General features: G+C 46.7%; 1 protein-coding gene across 1 annotated transcript in view; it reads right to left on the reverse strand.

The window, feature by feature from the left end:
• SHLD1 (shieldin complex subunit 1) overlaps nt 1–21,700 on the reverse strand; it is a 59,574-nt gene that overhangs the window by 15,684 nt on the left and 22,190 nt on the right. Inside the window, exon 3 of the mRNA XM_081904774.1 lies at nt 20,231–20,470. Within this exon, the coding sequence (XP_081760900.1) occupies nt 20,231–20,460 (230 nt within the window). The 5' untranslated portion in view covers nt 20,461–20,470. The remainder of the gene's footprint in view (nt 1–20,230; nt 20,471–21,700) is intronic.

Consider the following 21,700-nt stretch of genomic DNA (forward strand, 5'->3'; position numbering starts at 1 on the left):
ACATCTACTTCTGCTTCATTGACTATGCAAAAGCCTTTGACTGTGTCGACCACGGCAAACTATGGCAAGTTCTTAAAGAAATGGGAGTGCCAGATCACCTCATCTGTCTCCTGAGAAATCTCTATGTGGGACAAGAAGCTACAGTTAGAACTGGATATGGAACAACTGATTGGTTCAAAATTGGGAAAGGAGTACGACAAGGCTGTATTTTGTCTCCCTGCTTATTTAACTTATATGCAGAATTCATCATGCGAAAGGCTGGGCTGGATGAATCCCTAGCCGGAATTAAGATTGCCGGAAGAAATATCAACAACCTCAGATATGCAGATGACACAACCTTGATGGCAGAAAGTGAGGAGGAATTAAAGAACCTTTTAATGAGGGTGAAAGAGGAGAGCGCAAAATATGGTCTGAAGCTCAACATCAAAAAAACGAAGATCATGGCCACTGGTCCCATCACCTCCTGGCAAATAGAAGGGGAAGAAATGGAGGTAGTGAGAGATTTCACTTTCTTGGGCTCAATGATCACTGCAGATGGTGACAGCAGCCACGAAATTAAAAGACGCCTGCTTCTTGGGAGAAGGGCAATGACAGGCCTAGACAGCATCTTGAGAAGTAGAGACATCACCTTGCCAACAAAGGTTCGTATAGTTAAAGCTATGGTTTTCCCAGGAGTGATGTATGGAAGTGAGAGCTGGACCATAAAGAAGGCTGATCGCCGAAGAATTGATGCTTTTGAATTATGGTGCTGGAGGAGACTCTTGAGAGTCCCATGGACTGCAAGAAGATCAAACCTCTCCATACTGAAGGAAATCAACCCTGAGTGCTCACTGGAAGGACAGATTGTGAAGCTGAGGCTCCAGTACTTTGGCCACCTCATGAGAAGAGAAGACTCCCTGGAGAAGACCCTGATGTTGGGAAAGATGGAGGGCACAAGGAGAAGGGGGCGACAGAGGACGAGATGGTTGGATAGTGTTTTCGAGGCTACCAGCATGAGTTTGACCAAACTGCGGGAGGCAGTAGAGGACAGAGGTGCCTGGCGTTCTCTGGTCCATGGGGTCACGAAGAGTCGGACACGACTAAACGACTAAACAACAACAACAAAACAATAGACACAAGAAGTCACTTTCAACATTTTCACATTTAAACCAAATGACTGCCCTATAGGACCAAGTGAACAGTTACACTAGCACAACTTTTACCTGCACAATGTAACTTCCTCACCCATCCCTCTCCTGTGCGCCCCTTAAACCTGCTACACAGGGGTTCCCCATACCATCTGCAGCAGACTTAAGGTGTGTGGGGCTCACACAGGGAGAGGAGAGGGCAAGGAAGTTACACTGTGCAGGTAAACATCACTGTGCTTGTGCAAATGTTTAGTTGGATACCACTCAGTGTGTATGTCGATCACACACAAAACACAACATTATTACAGCAACTCCTCAATGCCTCCAATTTGTTTACCTTTTGGCATGTATTCATAATGCAAAGGACCACGAGCATCACCAGTTTTTCTGTGAAATGGGTAGCACTCATGACAGCTTCTTCCAAATGTGACTCTGGGCTTGAAAAGGTTGGGGAGCCCTGCTTTAAATCTATACTAAACCAAGTTAACAGCCTTTGTTCCACCACAGTGCTATGAAGAAGGCTGAATACTTGCTAGAAGTTCAAAGGCCCATTTAAAAGTCAGGATTCACCCTACAGGTGGTAGATGCTGGGGAGCAGGGAAGAGGGGGCAAGAATGAGCAAATTGGAACACCCAACCACTGCCCATGACCACACAGCCAATAAGCCAATGAGATTCTGTATCTCACTGAGGCAGCTCTCCCTCCTGTAGATCAGGCAGAGCTATCACTAGCCAGAAGCTGACTGGAAACTGTGGTGTAAATTGGAGGTTTACAACCAAAGGTCTGGCTTGCCTTCTTTCCTTCGGGGTTCTGTAGCTTCCTAATCTTAAAATGGCATATTAACAGTAAGCAGGGGTCATACGAAAAGGTGGGAGAGAAACGATAATCCAAACTGACCCTCAACATGGCTGGCTGGACGATTAAACCAGAGCCATCCTAGTTCACATGGAAAGGGGATGGGTGCAGTGTAGGGAAGAAGAGCTGTTTCCTGCTACTTCAGCAGTGCCTCAGGTGAAATATAGGAACCAGAGCTCCTTGCCCTTCTGTGAAAACTATGCAGCTGCGTCTCTCTACTAATGTGAAAAACAGCCGCCGCAAAAACATGTTTCTCTCTCACCTCCACCCCACCTCCTGACCACTCAACAAAATAGAAAAGACTAGTGTGTTTTCCAACATTAACAGCCTAGGGATAGGAAAGGAGGTGATTGAAAGAAATTGCATTACAGAGGCAGGTAAATTATATTAGTCAGAGCAGGCTACCCAGCAAGAAACACTTTAGGCAGTGATAAACATCAAGGCATATTAAATTGTCCTTTAAAAAACCAGGTCATTTGTAATTGTTAAAACAAACAAAGAAAAGGAGTGCAGAGCTTTTAATTGCTTTTGCCACAGATGCCGAGCAAACCCATCTTATCAGGCTTATCTTTAAGAGAGGTAATTAGTTTCCAGCACATGTACCTGTGTAAGCAACATCGTGACACTGTCTCCTCCCCACCCACCCACCCCCAAAAATTTAATATGCCCTTGTTTTAATAAAGACCATCTGCACAATGGTAGATGCATCAAAAATTACAGATCCCCAGACAAGCCCTGCTCAGGCAGAATGCTAAATTTAATTAAACTTTCCGTATCAGTTGAGATTTATTTTTGTAAGGCAGGGTGGCTCGTTGTTGCTACGTATCCCACACAGTTACACATCGCTAGTTGTTCCTTTTTCCTCCCTTTTCTTTAATAAAAGTTCTCTATCTGGAAACATTTTCATTTCCTCTTCCTCACATGGTTTGGGCATAAAATATTAAAGGAAAAAGATGAACAGATTCCTGTTTTCCAAAGTGAAAGGGATCAAATTAAGTAGGCATTTGCATGGTGAGAAGCTGCATAAAATATTCACAAGTTTCTAGTATGTTTGGAGGGTGGGTTCACATGACCCCATTTTTTTTTAACTTATTTATTACATTTATACCCCATCTTTCCTCCAAGGAGCTCAAGGTGGCCATATGGTTCTCTCCCTCCCTGTTTAATCCTCTCAACAATGCTGTGGTAGGTCAGGTTGTGAGAGACTGCAACCAGCCATAGGTCACCCAACAAGTTTTCCCATGCAACAACAGCTTCACCATGTGCCTGGTTATTTGCATATTTTCAGGTCCTGTAAGCTGTGGCATCCTTCAAAACAAAGCCTGATCAGGTACTTGCTTTCAGTGCAAAAACTACTGCAGAGCTGCCATGACTGTGGAAGCCCAGCAGTGAACAATAAATGGAGGCTGCAATGCCACCAGCTGAGCAGCCAGATCAGGTTCCTGGCTGTGAGCCTGATGTTGCTGACCAGGGACCCACTGAAAGTAGGAAGCTGCTGGGACTGGTCCTGGAATTCCATGGTCCATAGAGCCAGAACAGAGACTCCTACAGGATCCTTCCTGTGGGCCCAAGGCCTCCCATAACTAGCTCACCAGTCTTAATGTCACAGACTAGGTGGAAGGCCACCGACAACAGCAGAAGTGTGACTCTTCAGGCCAGGCAACTTGTAGGATAATCCAAGAAGAGGGTTGCACTCAACCACCATGGAGCATCATAAGAGAAAGAAATAAAAGCAGAAAAGATCAACAAGGCAATACAAAGGTTGATTTAGTGTGGAAAATAACTCTAGTAAGTCCAGTGCATTTCAACTTCTTGTTGCAAATGTCTGAATGAATCCCTATACAGGGCCGTCTTAAGCATATCCGTGGTGGCGGCGATCAAGCAGGAAAACGTGCTGGCGGACATGCTCTCTGGCGTGGGGCACCCAAGAAGGCAGCCAGGGAAGGCTGCGCACCGCCTTTCGCCAGGAAGCAGGAAGAGGACAATGACCCTGTCTTTAGCAGATGCAGAGGTGTACAGCTTCCATCCTAAGCCTCTGCGGGGATCGCTCTCCTCCTGCGGAGGCTTAGGAAGGAAGCTGCATGACTGCCAGGCATATAGTTGGTGGGGCGCAGCTGGCGGGTGTGCAGGGAAAGGGGAGGCTGCCGGCAATGCCATGCAACTCCCCCATTCGCTAGGACGCCCCTGAGAGGCCAGTGTCTTGGCGCACTGAAGAAGAAGAAGAAGAAGAAGAAGAAGAGGAAGAAGAAGAAGAAGAAGAAGAAGAAGAAGAAGAAGAAGAAGAAGAAGAAGAAGAAGAAGAAGAAGAAGAAGAAGAAGAGTAGTAGTAGTAGTAGTAGTTTGGATTTGATATCCTGCTTTATCATTACCTGAAAGAGTCTCAAAGCGGCTAACATTCTGCTTTCCCTTCCTCCCCCACAACAAACACTCTGTGAGATGAGTGGGGCTGAGAGAATTCAGAGAAGTGTGACTGGCCCAAGGTCACCTAGCAGCTGCATGTGGAGGAGCAGGGAAGCGAACCCGGTTCACCAGATCACGAGTCCACCGCTCTTAACCACTACACCACACTAAGACCAGTGGGAAAGATGGCTCTGTCCCTATGGCATCTGCAGCTCACTCAAATTCCCCCAAACACCCTCTCCCTCCTCCTAGAGAGGAGCAAAATCTTTGGGCAGAAAAGCAACAGGAGCTGTTCCAAGTATTTCCTAATATATTGCAGTCTAGCAAATGAAGACTCTGTGTAAAGAAGATTGTAATATAAGACGTCCAAACTCAAAATGCAAAAGCAAAGAGCTAGGAAGAAGATTAGCAACACCAGCCTCTGTTACCCTGGTGCCCTCCAGGTGTTTTGGATTACAAATCCCATCAGATTCCCACTCACCCAACATAACCATGCTCCCATTAGCCCCATCATCAGACAGTTGTACTTGCTGAAGCTGATGGGAATTGTAATCCAAAACATCCAATGGGCACCAGACTGGCAAAGGCTGAACTACATGCAGCTCAAAGTTCCCTCCACATAAAGGACTGTAATGATTAAGAGCTCCAAGCACAGACAAATCCACAAGATAATGATATAGCATGAAAACTGAGAAGGAAAACATGCCCTTCAGAACCAGATTTGAAAAGACTGAAATCATGGACATGAGGAATCCAAGGAGACGTGGCAGTACATGTTAGCCATTGGGTGAAGAACACTAATTGCCAAAACCTTCTCAACTTGCCAACCCAGCAAGGAAGAGAAGCAGACCTTTCGCAGCTCCGTTTTTTGGCAGGTACAAAATCTAAGAGCTTGAAATGTTCCCTTGAGGAACAGAGATCAGAGCAGCATTTCAAAATATACACTCAGAAAATGATTCCTTACTTGAGAAGGCAACAGTCAGGCAAAACAAAAGGGAAAATGAAGTAAGCAAGGCACAGATTGTTCTGCTCTTGACCCCACTGCATTTTTAAGCTCCAAGCAGGGGAAGCCAGAGTTCTGTTCGGTTAGAAATGTATGCAGAATTGCAGACTATTTTACGGCCCTCGGATAATCTGCACTTCATTTATTTAAGAGCATCAACAGTTTCTCACCTCCCAGATGAGTGATCTTCAGAACAAACTCAGAAGCCAGAGAATTATTTCCATCTAGAAGATGAACTAAGGCAGGAGGGACATATGTCTGTTTCTTGCATCTTCAAAACACTCACACTGTGTTTGTAGCTGGGACATGAATGTGAAACACCTCTGACAGCCAGACTCCTGGGAGCTCTGTGCTTGCTGAATATATTTTGAGTGTCAGCTACCTTTGTGTGTAAACCCTGTGGTGGGATCCAGAGTCCTTCTCTATTTCCACTGGCATCTAGGACTTAGGAAGCCACGCACCAGATACCATACTTGGACCACACTGTTGGAGCTAGGCTTGTGTGGGCCTGTGGCTGTGTTGGATTGGCCTTGGGAAAACAGCACTCCCTTCACATTTTAAATATCTTCCCCATACATGAGGAAACTGAAGACCAGGATATCCAACATGGTGCCCTCCAGTTGTTGTTGGAGTGTGTCAAGGGTGCTCACCAGCCAAAGGAGCACACGTGACAGATAGAGAATTCTTCCTTGTCAAAGTGGACACTTACAGTCATTTCTATAGCTCCAAATATTCACCAACACCAGTCTAGTATCTATTCCCAGGTCTGCACTCTATGAAGCATTTGCAAGAACAAGGGGTCACTCCTCCCTTCACCAGTTTCTGTACCTTCTCCCGATGAGCTGTGCGCACACAGCCAGAGACTACACCTGAGTGGAACCTTCCTCTGCTCTTTCCTCTTCAACTCCCTTTGATTCTGCGAGACAGTGGTGCAGGGACAGCCCTTCTGTTGCTCGACCTGCTTCTTCTTCCTCTTCCACACCCATGCTGTGCTCCACCCTCCAGCTCAGAAGCTTTCCCTGCCTCCAGCTCTTGCCTCCTTGCTGGTAGAGTTCTCCACAAATCACTGGCCCTCTCTCCTGAGTCCAACTCCAGCCCCACTTCACCCTGTGCTCACTTGTCAGTGTGCTGCTAGTCCCTGGCAGACTCTAACACCTATCCACCTTCAGCAACCACAGTCAGGGATGATGGGATTTGTTGGTCTAGAGCAGCCTTTCTCAACCTTGGGTTCCCATATGTTGTTGGACTACCACTCCCATCATCCCTGACTGCTGCACCTGCTGGCTGTAGATGATGGAAGTTGTAGTTCAACAACATTTAGGGACCCAAGGGTGAGACAGGCTGATTGATCTAGAGTAAGGCCCTGTGTTGACTACACTTACTCAACTTTCATCATGCCTGAACACTGGTCATACTTGCTGGGGTTGAGAGGAGTTACAGTGCATCATCTGATGGGTCCCCCTGTTAACTATCTCTCTAGACTGCATGCATAAGACATGCAGGAGGGTCCTAGGACCTATAGAGTCGACACAATGCAAATTCTGCACCATCACATCTCCACTTTATTGCTATCACATTATAATGATTAAAGGGTGCCTACTAGGCTGTTTATGCACTCCTCGTACTAATTCAACCACAGTACGAGCTCTAGAGTAATACAGCCTTACAGCTACTGTACAGCAACTGTTCTACTGGGGTTTTAACTCGCTGAAACCTGAAACAGCAAATCATCATGCAGCGGAGCTGCTCGTTTTTCATGAAGCCTACAAGACAATCAATCTGCGACAGGCTATATGCATCGCAGGCACAGCATCTTTATTCAGAAAATAAATCTGGCATCTTTGTGTGAGCTGACAACTGAATCCAATGCCAAAATCAAGTAGCATCAACAAAGCAGCATAGCTTCATGAGTATCAACTCTGCTGTGAAGCACCTGAGAAGTGTTTTCACCTCTCCTGGGCTTAGAAAGGAGGGAAATGTTTGGTCCCATAACAGGGAGGAGAAAACACTTCGAACGCCACCAGAATGAATGTACTAGCAGCGGCCTCACCTCTGGAATATGCCTAGTTATCATAGAGGTGATAAACCAAATCTGGGCTGCACTATTTCAGATTGCTCACAAGACTGAATGCCCCTCCAAATGAAAAGTTCCCTCCACAGAGAAAAATAGCTTGTGAAGCAAGGTTCTCATCTAGTCTTCTTCCTGACATGCTAGTTTTGCGAGGTGGGGGAATGGCATCTTTTTGAATGATGTATGTTCAGTTACATGTGCTCCTGTCTGCAAGTAATGCAGCCAGACCCATGTTGACCACCTAAGCAGCATCGGTTCATACGCATGACGGGCGGTATACAAATTTAATAAATAAAACAATAAATAATGTATTAATTTAGAGGCAATGAGCAGCATGCTGATGCAGACTGGTCAATTCCACCTGCCTCCCCTGAACTAGCAAGTCCCCACACACCATCACTGTCAATCATCTGGATGAACCCAGCACTAACTCAGATCTTGACCTCTCTCTAACATGCAAGCACAGCAACCATCTGCCTGTCCACAGGGAATCTGATCAAAACAATCCGATCAAAATGAGGCCAATCTTTAATTAACAGAAGTAGCACACACATAAGCTGCCTGTTACTGAATTCGCAGATTTCCTTTAAGAAGAAAGGTTCTTAGGATGCCCAAAGCCCCATGTTTAAAACGAAAGACTCTACTGATTCCTGTTTTGGCAATAAGTATATCAGAACAGGATGGAGAATTTCAGAATAGTGTCAAGAGAATGGGTGACAAAAGGTAATGAGAGCTATGTTCACTAGATGCTTCAGAAGGTGCAAAGAGGTCTTAAACCAGGAGTTCTGCCAGCCTGGCTCCAGCAGCTAACTTCCTGTGCCACTAGGTAGAATCTCTGCTGAAAGAACAGCAGACTGAACTCTACTATCCAGAAATGCCACCTGGGTGGTTATAATAAATGCTGCCATCTGACTTAGCACCCGGTCACATGAATCAAGAGAACCCGGTCCTATAAAGCCACACCTGCAAGGCCTGCTCTTCAGCCTGAGCAACTTATATCCCAGGAAGAGAGCCCTTCCAGACCACTTTCTCTCTGCCCTGCCACATGCTCTGCTTCTAGAAAATGTATTAAGCCACCCACGTGCCTCTTGGCTCATGACTGGCTCCCAGGGATGGGAGTGAGCACTGATCCAAACATCATTTCCTAACCTATTGTGGGAAAGCAACCTCCAGCAGCCCTGACAAATATCTATCGATGCTACAAGCATGCTTCCAAATTTATTTTTGAAGGGCCAGAAAACTTACTTTTTCAGTCAAGAGTCAGAGGAATTCAAATTCCTAGTGATGTTCATTAACAAGACAACCAAACGCTACATATTTGAGAAATGTGTTGTTGCAAATGCAAGTTGAGGTTGTTGGGTGGTTGTTGTTTTTACAATCAAGCGGTTTATAAATTTGACAAAAGAACTAAGTGTGACAAACATGTGGCTCTCCCAGATGCCGTTGGACTCCAACTCCCAGCATCCTCTGCTAGAATGGCCAAAGGTCAGGGATGATGAGAGTTGTAGTCCAGCAACATTTGGAGGACCATAGGGTCTCTACCCATGTCTATGCAATAGTTGAAAAGAGTGTGTGAGTGTGTGCCCTATTTCATTGTGCCCCTTTGTTTATGGTATTTTGTTTACTGTGACACTTGTTAATGAGGGGGTTTGAGGAGGGGGTAGACCTACTTCATTAGATGTATGTGCACTTATCTTTTTTTAAAAAAGATGCATTTCAATCAAAGTATCTGGGTTTTAGCTACCCTATAAAGTTACCAACAGTAAACGAGAGGATTCATGTACCTCTAGTTGAAAAATACAAATACTGTATATCCTCTCTCAATCCTCAGAAAAAGGCCAACATATCATTAGCAGGGGGCAAAAGATAGCAAGAGCATGACATCCATGCACGTCCCTTGCAACCCATACTACCTGCTAGGCTTTGGATTTATTTTGCTTTGGAAATGTTACAATAAAGCATACGGCTTCCACTGCAACAGAATGACATTTGACATGGGCTTAGCTTTATAGATTAGAATTTAATTTCCTGTTTTGCTTCTCTGCTCTCTGTATTTCCACTCTTGCCCACAGCAATATATAAAGTTCAGTCCTCCTGAAGGATAAGATACCGCGCTTGGGAAAGGAACCAACACAGGTATCGGTGAGATCTCCTCCCCCGCAAGAACATCCTGTGTTCATCTTCAGATTCTAATCTTGTGAACTAAACTATGGTGCTTCTTTTAAATTCCAGCTCAAATTAGATCCCAAGGGTGGCAGTGGGGTGTGGGTGTGGAGAGAGTAGCCTAGAATGTCTACGGCTTAAGAAAGACGTTTTCTAACCGTCTCAAAAGCACTCTCAAGAAAATGAAACCTAAGCTGCCTAACTGTAATTAAGTTTGAAAGTGAATATGGGAAAGGCAAGCAATTTATCTGCTAGCTCTGGTTCTTTGTCCTGGGCACAGAGTCAAGGGAGTCAAAGGTAAGTGTTTGAAGGTAAGTCAAATCCTCTGTCCATCTGGCTAAATATTGTCTACTCTGGCCAGGCTGGTTTATGAATAAGTTTTGCAGCAGTGATGGGTCACAAAACCCACCGAACAAGGCAGCCCCACTCAGGAGCGGCACGTCCTGTTTTGCCACCTGAAGTGCTCTCTACTCTGTAAGCACCACAGGAGTCCATAGCCATTTTACACTAAACAATTACAACCCAAAGCACCAAGACTTTTCCATTTAAAGCCTTTTCCAATATAACCTAACTGCTAATGCATGGCTTTGTCTACCAGAAGCAAATACTGTATGCTTTCAGGACTGTGGGTTGAAATTAAACAGAAAAAAATGAAATAAAAACTTATGAAGCTGAACCACAATGGGAACACCTTGCTGAACAAATGGATAAAAGCAAACTTGTGGTGAGGAATTCTTTCCCTTACCAATCATGCACACATTCCCTTATTTAAGGAACATTTGAATCCCTGATCTTTAAATATATGTCTCAAGGATTGAGGTTTTAGTTCCAACCTATTCTATTCAGCTAGAAACGGCTCCTTTTAGAAGCTGTAGCACTGCAGCTGCCCGCCATGTGGCTCTCATCCTACTCAGCCATGGTAAGATTCTAGTCCTCACTATTGTGGGGTTGACTCTAAACTTTGAGAAATAATGGTGTATAAAGGAGTAAAAGGAAGAAGCACCTCATGACATATGAGAGGAAGTTTTAAGACTGTGTGAATGGGGAAAGGGCAATGGAGCTGTTGGAGATGTCAGAGAGGCAGCCACACGGAATGATCCTTAAGGAAGCTTACGAGACTTGCCTCCCCTTTCCCCACTATTATGATGAACAAGGCTTCCACTTTTTCAAAGACGCATCAAGAACTCAAAAGCTGTGATGGTATTAATCTCCATTAATTTTTTAATAAGCCCAATTCACATGTACATTTTCAAGTGAGAACAGTTTCTCACTTCAAATGTCAACATTGGCTGCTCATTATGAGCACTTATGTCTCTATGACCTTGGGAGTGAAGAGGGGGAATCCACCCCCTGCCCTGAATGAACTATAATATCCAGATTTCCATTTTAAAAAGTAAGTATTTTTGTAGAAGGGATGCGGGTAGCGCTGTGGGTTAAACCACAGAGCCTAGGACTTGCCGATCAGAAGGTTGGTGGTTCAAATCCCCATGATGGAGTGAGCTCCCGTTGTTCGGCCCCAGCTCCTGCCAACCTAGCAGTTCGAAAGCACGTCAAAGTGCAAGTAGATAAATAGGTACCGCTCCGGCGGGAAGGTAAACGGCGTTTCTGTGTACTGCTCTGATTTCGCCAGAAGCGGCTTAGTCATGCTGGCCACATGACCCGGAAGCTGTACGCCAGCTCCCTCAGCCAATCAAGCGAGATGAGCGCCGCAACCCCAGAGTCGGTCACGACTGGACCTAATGGTCAAGGGTCCCTTTACCTTTACTATTTTTGTAGAACATGAGATATATCAGGTAGCATGTGTAGGCACTCATTTTTGTGTGGGGGAAACTTGACTACTGTCCACCTCTAGTATTTTACTTTACCTCCCATCCTTGGAAAATTCCTATGGACACTCATGTCTGTGACTTGAGTTGGAAGCAATGCACAATTCAACAAAGGCTATGTACACATTGCCAGCTTAAAATGCAGCTAGGACATATTTTTTATTCATATGGATTGAAGCAACCCTGCTAAAATATATTTTGGAGTTTGACAGCCAAAAATGAAACTAAATCATGTTCATTAACTTCAGTGAGTCTACTCATAGAAGGAATAGGGTAAAGGTAAAGGGACCCCTGACCATTAGGTCCAGTCGTGGCCAACTCGGGGGTTGTGGCGCTCATGTGGGCAGCATGATTAAGCCGCTTCTGACGAACCAGAGCAGCACACGGAAACGCTGTTTATCTTCCCACCGGAGCGGTACCTATTTGAGTACCACCCTATAAAAGATAGCAGCTGATTGTCAGGAGTTGCTTAGCACCATGCGTGACACTTTCCAAGCCTCAACTCTTTGCGGAACATCTGCATCAGCAAAAATGGGTCACCAGGTAACACCAGGTGATTGACAAGTGAGCAGCCCCCACCCACCTGTCAAAGTTGTCCCACAGAGGATGGAGGATAAGAATTTGGCTAATTCCAGTTCCCTATCCCTCATCAGTATTTTTTAAATATAAAGCAAGGGTAGTGTTGCATCTGGAAACCAACAGTTTAGGAAGCATGAGTTGCAGAGCAGTACCTTATGATAAGGTGTATAAATTGGGTCTTCCCACACCAAAGTCTGAAATAAATCAGGTTATTGCAAAAACCCTACTTTGACAGCCCTCTAGTGGAAATGGAAGCAGTGACCAGCTAGCATGGCTCGTTTTTGCTTTACATTTGAAATCAGAAAACTAAATATTACAGAATATTATTTAGGGGGGAAAGTGGCACCTAATTTTTGGGGTACTCAGACTGCACTCTTAAACACACTTACTGGGGAGTTGTCCCCCTGAAGACAGTAGGAGTTACTTTCAAGTAAACCATTAGGCCACAATCCTAGGTACTCTTACTTGGGAATTTGCTTCAGCAGGACTTACTTCTGCATAATCAGGCATAGAATTGGGCTATCAGTTAAGCAAAGAAGACAGTTTAGCAAAGAACACACAGCAAAACTATGTATTGTTTTAAAACACACACCACCAATAAAGCTGAAATCATCAGAAATTAAGTTGAACATAAAATCTGTGATAAGTTCCTCTCTTTCCTGAATCACCCAAATGGAAAACAGTACAAAAACCTCACAACAGAGGTTAACTTATCTGACAATTTAATATCACCTCTTCAAGAAAGGGGGAAATAGCGAATACTTTGCTTATTGGCCCTCTGTAGGTTTCTACTGGCTAGTAGTCCTAAAACTATGAGGCAGTTTTATTACAATTCTAGCAGGGCAGTGCAAAAATCTGAGCCATCCTATTATCTCTAGCTGATCGCAATAGCTGGATATTTAAATTACCCTATAGCAAATACCACCTATCCACTCTCAAGGGTCAAACGACACATGATATTTTGTTTTTTAAGTTTTACTTGAACAGTAGGAGCTTGCAGGGAATGGAAATCTAAATTGGATTAGAGCAGCAAGTGGTGGCAGATACAGGGTTCAACCTTCTCCCTGCCACTAGTTTCCCCCGAGTTGACATGACGTCTATGATACATGTGATGGGACGATGAGCTGCTTGTGCGTAAAATGCAAGTCCCTCAGAGTTTGATCAGGTTTTCAAACCTCTGCCTGTGACGGAGCCCCTCCAGCATGGCTGCGTCAATCACTAGTAGAATCCGAAAGTGGCTGCTTTCGGAAACGTTTCCAACATAAAAGCTCCTTAACGGAAACACGTCGTCTGGCCTCTCGGCGTGACAGTTTCCGTCGAGGTGTGGGTGTCCCTATAGGAGGTCCTGAGACCTCCCCACTGGTTTCGCTTGAAGCGTCTCTGAGCCATCCCTCCGACTCACTTTCCCTTGGAGTTCTTGCTCGCCCTCTACTGGTTCCCTCTTCCGCTGCTACTGCTCTCTCAACCTCAGGGAGCCTTTGCACCTGCGGCGCTTTAGATGTCAGTTCCCTGACATCCACCTCCCCTCCAGGGCCCCCTTCACCCCCTCCCGTCTCCTCTCCTACTGGCGGTGAGGAGGTAAAACCCCTGAAAGAACCTCCCTCATCTTCCGACGTCGCGAACACTTCCTTCCACTTGTTGCTGTTCCTACTCTCTAGGTACTCTTCGTCATCAGAGTCCACTCCATCTTCCAACTCCGACTCCGCGAACCCTTCCATTTCCTCTTCCTCATCGGTGGTGCCGAAATACTCCCTCCTAAACCTTGCTATAGGCTGAGGTTTCCTCGGGAACCTTTGGTGGAACGTTTCTGTTAAAACCTCGTCATTGACTTCCTCTGCACTTACCCAGGTGTTTTCTGACTCCGGTTCCCCTTCCCACTCCACCAAATACTCCACCTGATTACCCTTCCACCTGGAATCGAGGATTTCCGCTACATGGTTGCGGCGTTCCCTCTCTTCCAAGGCTGGTCCCCTGACGTGCTCCCCTTCACGTCCCCCCCTGTATGGTGACAGTAACGACCTGTGGAACACTGGGTGCAATTTCATGTGGTTGGGTAATCGGAGTTTGAAAGCTACCGGGTTGACCTGCTGAATCACCTCAAAGGGTCCCAATCTTCTGGGCCTCAGTTTCTTACAACCCCCTTTGAACGGCAACCCTTGGGTTGACAACCACACTTGATCCCCCACCCTTATGGTTTCACCTTCCCTTCTGTTCTTGTCTGCCTGCTTCTTATATTGTGCCTTGGCCCTTTCTAAGTTGAGCTGGAGCTGCTGATGGATGGCTTCCATCTCTTCTACAAAATGTTCAGCCGCTGGAACGCTCCATCTCTCCCCTCCTTCCCCTGGAAATGCCCTGGGGTGACACCCGTAATTAGCCAAAAAGGGACTCATCCCTGTGGACACATTCTCCGCATTATTGTAGGCAAATTCTGCCAACGCCAACTTTTCGACCCAATCGTTCTCTCTGTCATTGACATAACACCTAAGATATTGTTGAAGAATGCCATTTGCCCTTTCCGCCTGCCCGTTGGTTTCAGGGTGCCGGGCAGTTGAAAAATTAACTTCCACGTGTAGCAAGCTCATGAGCTTCCTCCAGAACCTGGAAGTAAATTGTTTGCCTCGATCTGAGATCACCCTCGAGGGAGCCCCGTGCAACCTAAAGATATGTTCCACAAACAACTTCGCCGTTTCTTCCGCTGTGACTGCATGTGAGCATGCTACAAAATGGCACATCTTAGTTAACAGGTCTACTACTACCATGATGGCTGTTTTCCCCTTGGACCTTGGCAGATCCGTCATAAAATCTATTGATATCGCTTCCCAAGGCCGTTCTGGTGTGGGTAAAGGTTCTAATAACCCTGCCGGCGCCCTTCTTTCCCCTTTGGCTCGCTGACATTGGTCACACCCTCTTACATACTCCCTTACATCTTCCCTCACCTTAGGCCACCAAAATTCCCTGGTAACCAACCACATGGTTTTGTGTTGCCCAAAATGTCCCGCCGTGGGGCTATCATGCAACTGCTTGAGTACTCTCCCCCTCAATTCACCTTCGGGTATATACAGTGCCCCTTTGTAATACAATGCCCCATTTCTTTCCTCAAAACCTCCGGGGCTCTCGCCCTCCCCCCTGAGACCTCTGAGCTTATCCTGGGCATATTCATCATTTTCCGTTTCCTCCACCAGTTCCCGTTGCCCCACCAGCGCCGCCCCACACACCCAGCGGTCCTCCGGGATGACATGTCTCTCTTCGATCACCTCCTCCCCTTCCCAATATTCTGGTTTGCGTGAGAGCGCATCCGCCCTGACGTTTTCTGGGCCTGGCACATAACAAATCTCAAAGTTAAATTTGGAGAATTCCTGTGCCCATCTCACTTGTCGTTGGTTGAGCACTCGAGCTGTTCTCCAATACTCTAAATTTTTGTGGTCGGTGCACACTTGCACCTTGTGTTGTGCCCCAATTAATAAATGTCTCCACCTCCGGAATGCTTCGTGAATGGCAAGTAGTTCCCTGTCATACACCGTGTAATTCCTCTCGGACTTATTCAGTTTCCGCGAGAAGAATGCACACGGTCTCCACTCCGACGCACTCCTCCCCGGTTGAAGAAGGACCGCCCCTATAGCCCGGTCGGATGCATCTGTTTCCACTCTCATGGGTTTTTGTAAATCCACATGCAGAAGTTGTTCTTCCGAGGCGAAAGCCCTTTTCAGTTCTTCAAAGGCTCGATCCGCCTCCACCGTCCAAACAAATTTCTTCTTGCTGCTGAGGCAGTCGGTGATGGGCGCCGTCAAGTGGGCAAAGTTCTTGATGAACTTCCGATAAAAGTTCCCAAACCCCAAGAATCTTTGCACGTCCTTCTTGGTCTTCGGTGTCTTCCATTCCAGTACCGCTTGAACCTTGCCTGGATCCATGGCCAATCCCTTGTCTGACAAGCGGTACCCCAGGAATTCCACCTCCTTGGTATGAAACTGGCACTTCTCCAGTTTCACCCACAGCTGGTTGGCTTGCAGCCTGCCCAACACTTCTCGAACGTCCCTCACATGCTGTTCCTCATCTTCCGAATACACCAACACGTCGTCTAAAAAGGCCACACAGTTCTTGTAGAGCAAAGGTCCCAGAACGTGGTTTATAAAAGCTTGAAAACAGGCGGAGCCCCCTTGTAGACCGAAGGGCATAACGAGGTATTCAAAGGCTCCCAAAGGGGTAAACATGGTGGTCTTCCATTCATCTCCCTTCCTTATGCGTATCAGATTGTACGCCCCCCGCAGGTCCAGTTTTGTAAAAATCTTTCCCTTCCTTACTCTGGTCAAAATGTCGTCAATTCGGGGCATAGGGAAAGCCAGGGGCTCCGACACTGCATTGAGGGCCCTGAAGTCACACACCAGTCTCGGTTTGTCTGTGTTCTTTTTGTCCACAAAAAACACTGGGCTGCCCCCCACCGCTCGGGACTCTCTGATGAAACCTCGCTTCAAGTTTTTGTCAATGAACTCCCTCAGCTCCTGCATCTCCCTGTCTGACATGGCGTACAGCTTGCCTACTGGGAGTTGGGCCCCTGGGAGTAGGTTGATTTGACAGTCAAAGGGTCTATGCGGTGGCAGTTTGTCTGCTTCCCTTTCGCTGAATACGTTGCTCAGATCTGCGTATTGCGGGGGCACCTTCCCTTTGCCCATCACTTCCATCCCCGCTAGGGTGACTCTGTCTCCTCCCGAGACCTTCCCCTCCTTGCAGTGTTCTAGGCAATGCGCTGACCCAAAGGAGACCACCCTCTGATGCCAGCCCACTAGCGGATCGTGTAGCGCCAGCCAGCTCATCCCCAAAATGATGGGCGCTCCTCCCAGGATGGCCACATTAAACGCTATCTGTTCGGTGTGCCTTGCCACTCTCATTATCATCGGGACAGTCTGTTGGCTAACTTCTCCCCCCAACAGCTCTCTGCCGTCAATCGTAGTCACCTGCAAGGGGTTACTTAAAGGGATGGTCTGTATCTGGTGCTCAGCTGCAAACTCCTTACTCATGAAATTACAGGAGCTGCCTGAATCCAAAAGCGCCTTGACCTTTAGTGGGTGTCCGTTTGGCAGTTCTAGTAACACCTCTATCACTAAAGCAGGTCTGGGAGGTTCTGGCATGGGCACTTTCATTGCTCTTTGGCCTGGCTGCTGTGCCCCGACGGTGGCAGCCAGGCGTTGGCTTTTACTTGCTCCTTGCTTTCCTCTTCCTTTCCCCCAACAGCTCCTGCCATCCCTTGCCATTCCTTTCTTTATGGGCAGACTCTGGCAAAGTGCCCTGGCTGTTGGCAGAGATAACATCTCTTGGCGCTCTTTCCCTCCTTCTTCCGCCCTTCACTGGGATTTGAAACTGCGCGCGCCCGCGCTGTTCCAACTTCCATCGGCTCTGCCGGCGGGAAAGATGGCTCTGGAATGTCTGGAATGCGGAACTCCCTCCAACGGTCTCCTTTCCCTTCCCGCCTTTCCAAAGCCCTCGCCTCCTGGCGCGCTCCTATGGCCAGCGCAGATTTGGTTAATTGGTCCATAGACTCCGCCCTGGGCCCCCGGGAAAGCTCATCTTTGACGGTTGAAGAAAGCCCCTCTTCGAAAAGCATTTGGATGGGCTCCGCCGATAGGTCCCACCCCAATTTATGAATCAGCATAGTAAATTCAGTCCAGTACTCACGGACAGATCTGCTTCCTTGCTGGCAAGCCATTAACTGCCTTCGCACCACCCCCTGCTCAATATCGCTGGAAAACATCAGGTCCATGGCACGAAAAAACTTCCTCGTGTCCTTTAAGATCTCATTATTCGCTGCCATCAGGGGTCTAACCCAATCTTTCGCCCCGGATTCGAGATGGCCAATCACATACGCCACTCGCGATTCCTCGTCGGGGAAGTCATCAAACTGCAAGTTTAGAGCGTATTGCATCTCTGTTCTAAAGGCATGATAGTTCCTGGGATCCCCCCCGAATTTCTGCACCAATCCTGGTACCTTTCTGGCGAGCGGGGTGGTTTTCTCCTTTCCCTTTTCTGCATCCTGAGCCCTCCTCTCCTCAAGCCTCGCCGTTTGCAGCGCCAACTGGATCTCCAACGCTCTGTACCTTTCTTCCAGGCTTGGACCCCCTCCAGCTGCTCCTGCACCCCCGGTTCCGGCTGGGTTGCTCATGATGCTTCTCTCTGCACAAGCTGGCTTTCGGAGACTTTCGGATTGCTGTGATGGGACGATGAGCTGCTTGTGCGTAAAATGCAAGTCCCTCAGAGTTTGATCAGGTTTTCAAACCTCTGCCTGTGACGGAGCCCCTCCAGCATGGCTGCGTCAATCACTAGTAGAATCCGAAAGTGGCTGCTTTCGGAAACGTTTCCAACATAAAAGCTCCTTAACGGAAACACGTCGTCTGGCCTCTCGGCGTGACAGTTTCCGTCGAGGTGTGGGTGTCCCTATAGGAGGTCCTGAGACCTCCCCACTGGTTTCGCTTGAAGCGTCTCTGAGCCATCCCTCCGACTCACTTTCCCTTGGAGTTCTTGCTCGCCCTCTACTGGTTCCCTCTTCCGCTGCTACTGCTCTCTCAACCTCAGGGAGCCTTTGCACCTGCGGCGCTTTAGATGTCAGTTCCCTGACAATACACAAGCGCAAGAGGAATTTAACTTCTGACAGACAAGGATAGCTTATCCTGGTCTAATCTAAGGTAATAAACAGAACACACACACTCTCACACACCCTTATGACTCTAAGAGGGCAATTATGCCATTTTAACCGCCTGTGTAAATATGTAAGAGAGGAAGTACAAATGGCGGCTCACAACGTGATCTCAGACAGCATCACATGATGCAACATAGGGAGATGCCAAAGTCTATCTCTGCCCCTGCACTGTAGAATAAAGAGAATGCAGAAAACAGAAAGCAGACAGCAGTATGCTCAAACTACTTGCAAGACCAAATACACCAAATATGCAGCACTGTCACAGGTGTATCTGTCTGTCAAACTGGAGCAGAATACGTTTTAGACCAGTTTAAAAGAAAACACACAGAGAGTATTCCAGAAATGGGCATGGCTTGTGAGAGTAATGCTGGCATGACTACAAGGAAGGTGTCATAATCCCATAGGCACATGATGCCAGATCCCAACATGACCTTTCTAGTGACGGCATGTGAAGTAACAGAGCTGGGGCATCTACTGCCCACAACACAAGAGAGCTGAGTTTGAGGATTTCTGCTTGACAGTATTTTGGTGGGCAAAAATAACATTCACTTCAAGGGAAGTAGGGCAGTCTGTCCCCACTATACTTGTGTTTCCGACCATGTGACTGGATTCCACCTGCACTGAGAAATTTCAGAAGGATTTCAGACTAGCCTAGTTGCTTTCTTGTAACTACAACAACAGCCACCTGACAACCCTATTTTGACGTGCTATGTTTCCCTATTAGGAGCTACTAGAAAACCCTTTCCAAGCCCCCAAGCAGGTTCCCCCACCTCAACCTACCACCATGTATCCTTGGTAGGTGTTTGTGACATGGGGTGTGCTACTACAAATAGAAAGGCCAATTGTTGGTTGACTGCAGAGGGAAGTGGACAACTCCCTATTGGGTGCTCTTCTACTTATTCACAGACTAAAAGGTTTCAGTCAGGAAGCAGGAAGAGAGTTTCCTTTTTAGAACAAAAACAAAAAAAACCCTGAGTTTTATGCCATGGTTTGTACTTCTATTTCCAACCAAAATTTTTCATCTAAAAGCTTATTTTGAAACTGCAGACATGATCTCATCGATTCATATTAAACTCGGTCCTCTGTCCACCAAAATAGTCCTCTGCCCAGGAAGAGAGAACAATTGAATGAGATAGCACAAGAGATTGCAGTAAGTCACCTTTGCCAGACACGAAGCAGGGAATGAATGACTCAGCAAGGCAAGTAGCCAAATCAACTTGACCCAGAACTCTGTGGCACAAATATAACTTTAAGCCAGCATTGCCGTGTGACAATTCCCCCTATGGGGAAGAGTCATAGCTTAGTGGCATAGCTGGGGCTGGGAATGCCCCCTGTCTCCAACCCTGGAGCGAACACTGCAAGTCACTGAAGAAAATGATAAGATGGCCTGATGGTCCAATTTGGTATAAGGTAGCTTCCTATGTTCTTAATTCTAAACTTGAATTAAAAGGTGTCATGATCCCAACTCTTTGACAGCTGCCTAGTATCAGAAAAATGTGCCTAGTGTGTCTTTTTCTCTACCTGGCTATTCTGGGCAGGGGAAATGCCAATGAGAGTAATATCAGTGATGGTCCTGTACCTGTGTCAACTGTGGATGCCGGAGAAACAAATGCGCCAGCAGGACTGAGAATCTCATCACTTCTCCCAGTTCTGGGATTCAGCAGAAAACTTTCTGCACTTATGACGCATGGTATGTCCAGCAAGCTGCTTTCTCCAGACTGGCAGCTTGATGCCGCTTCACTTCCTTCCATGGCAAGACCACTGAAAGAAAGGCAAGAATTGATTTTGCTCTTTAGATTTATTTTGACAATTCACAGCCTCCTTTTTCATTTCAGGATGTTGTGTAGTATTCCACTCCACCCATTAGAAAACAGAAAGGGGGAAATACTCCAAAGCAAGCCTGTTTCAATGAAGTGACCTGGACATACGGTACATACCTGGGTGCAAGCCCCACTGAACTCAGCCGGTCTTCCAATTTTGAGTAAATGTAGAATGAACTGAAAAGCAGCACCCCACTTGCAAACTGGGAGATTTATTATGCTGACTATGGGCTTCTTCGCATGGGAACACCACCTTGACATATCTTAGCTTGGAATTGTCTTAATATACAAAGCTGGTGGTTTTCTCTGTTGGGGGAATACTGTGTATGGTACATTCTGGAAACATGCTATAAAGCACTCCCAGTGGTAAGAGGTCCATAGGCAGCACTGAAGTATTTTGTTTCCTTTGTGGGAGGGAGAAGAGTACACTGGAAATGCATATTGCCTTTCTGATATTCAGAGGCTCAGCCATGCAGCATATAAAGCCATCCACAGGCTCAGAAGCAGTGCTGACATCATAATTAAAGTAGCCAACAAAGGAGGAGCTGACATCATGATGAGCAAGTTGTGCTACACAGGAGAGGCTGAGAGGCAACTCTCCAGTCCTGCATTTTAGAGGAACCTCTAAGCCAGACATGGCCAAACTTGGCCCTCCAGGTGTTTTGGGACTACAGTTCCCATCATTCCTGACCACTGGTCCTGTTTGCTGGGGGTGATGGGAGTTGTAGTCCCAAAACATCTGGAGGGCCAAGTTTGGCCATGCCTGCTCTAAGCAGACTCAGCTGAGGAACACCAGAAGGGACTACATAACTTGATAAAATAATTCCAAACAGATGTGCAGGACCAAATCTTTAAAGACACAATCCAGCAGCTTCTATTGGATAACTTTTATCCTTAGGGAGCATCTCTTCCTGTATGAACCTGCCCAGGCCATTAGGTCACCACTGAGTGCCTCTTCTGGTACAAAAATGGAGCGTGACCAGACCGAGAGTCTTTTCAGTAGAGGTCCACCTAATACTTACACAACTATCTTTTTGCATCCAGGTCAAGAATCTACTCTCAGGCATTGTGATTGTCAACTGGTGGTTTGGGCTTTAAAGCACTATGCGCCATTTGTTAAAACGCCTGATTAGCCATCAAGTTTATCAAGCACAACCACGCTTTGCACAAA

Source organism: Podarcis melisellensis, assembly GCF_964234715.1.
Source record: "Podarcis melisellensis genome assembly, chromosome: 3".
Classification (NCBI taxonomy): Eukaryota; Metazoa; Chordata; class Lepidosauria; order Squamata; family Lacertidae; genus Podarcis; species Podarcis melisellensis.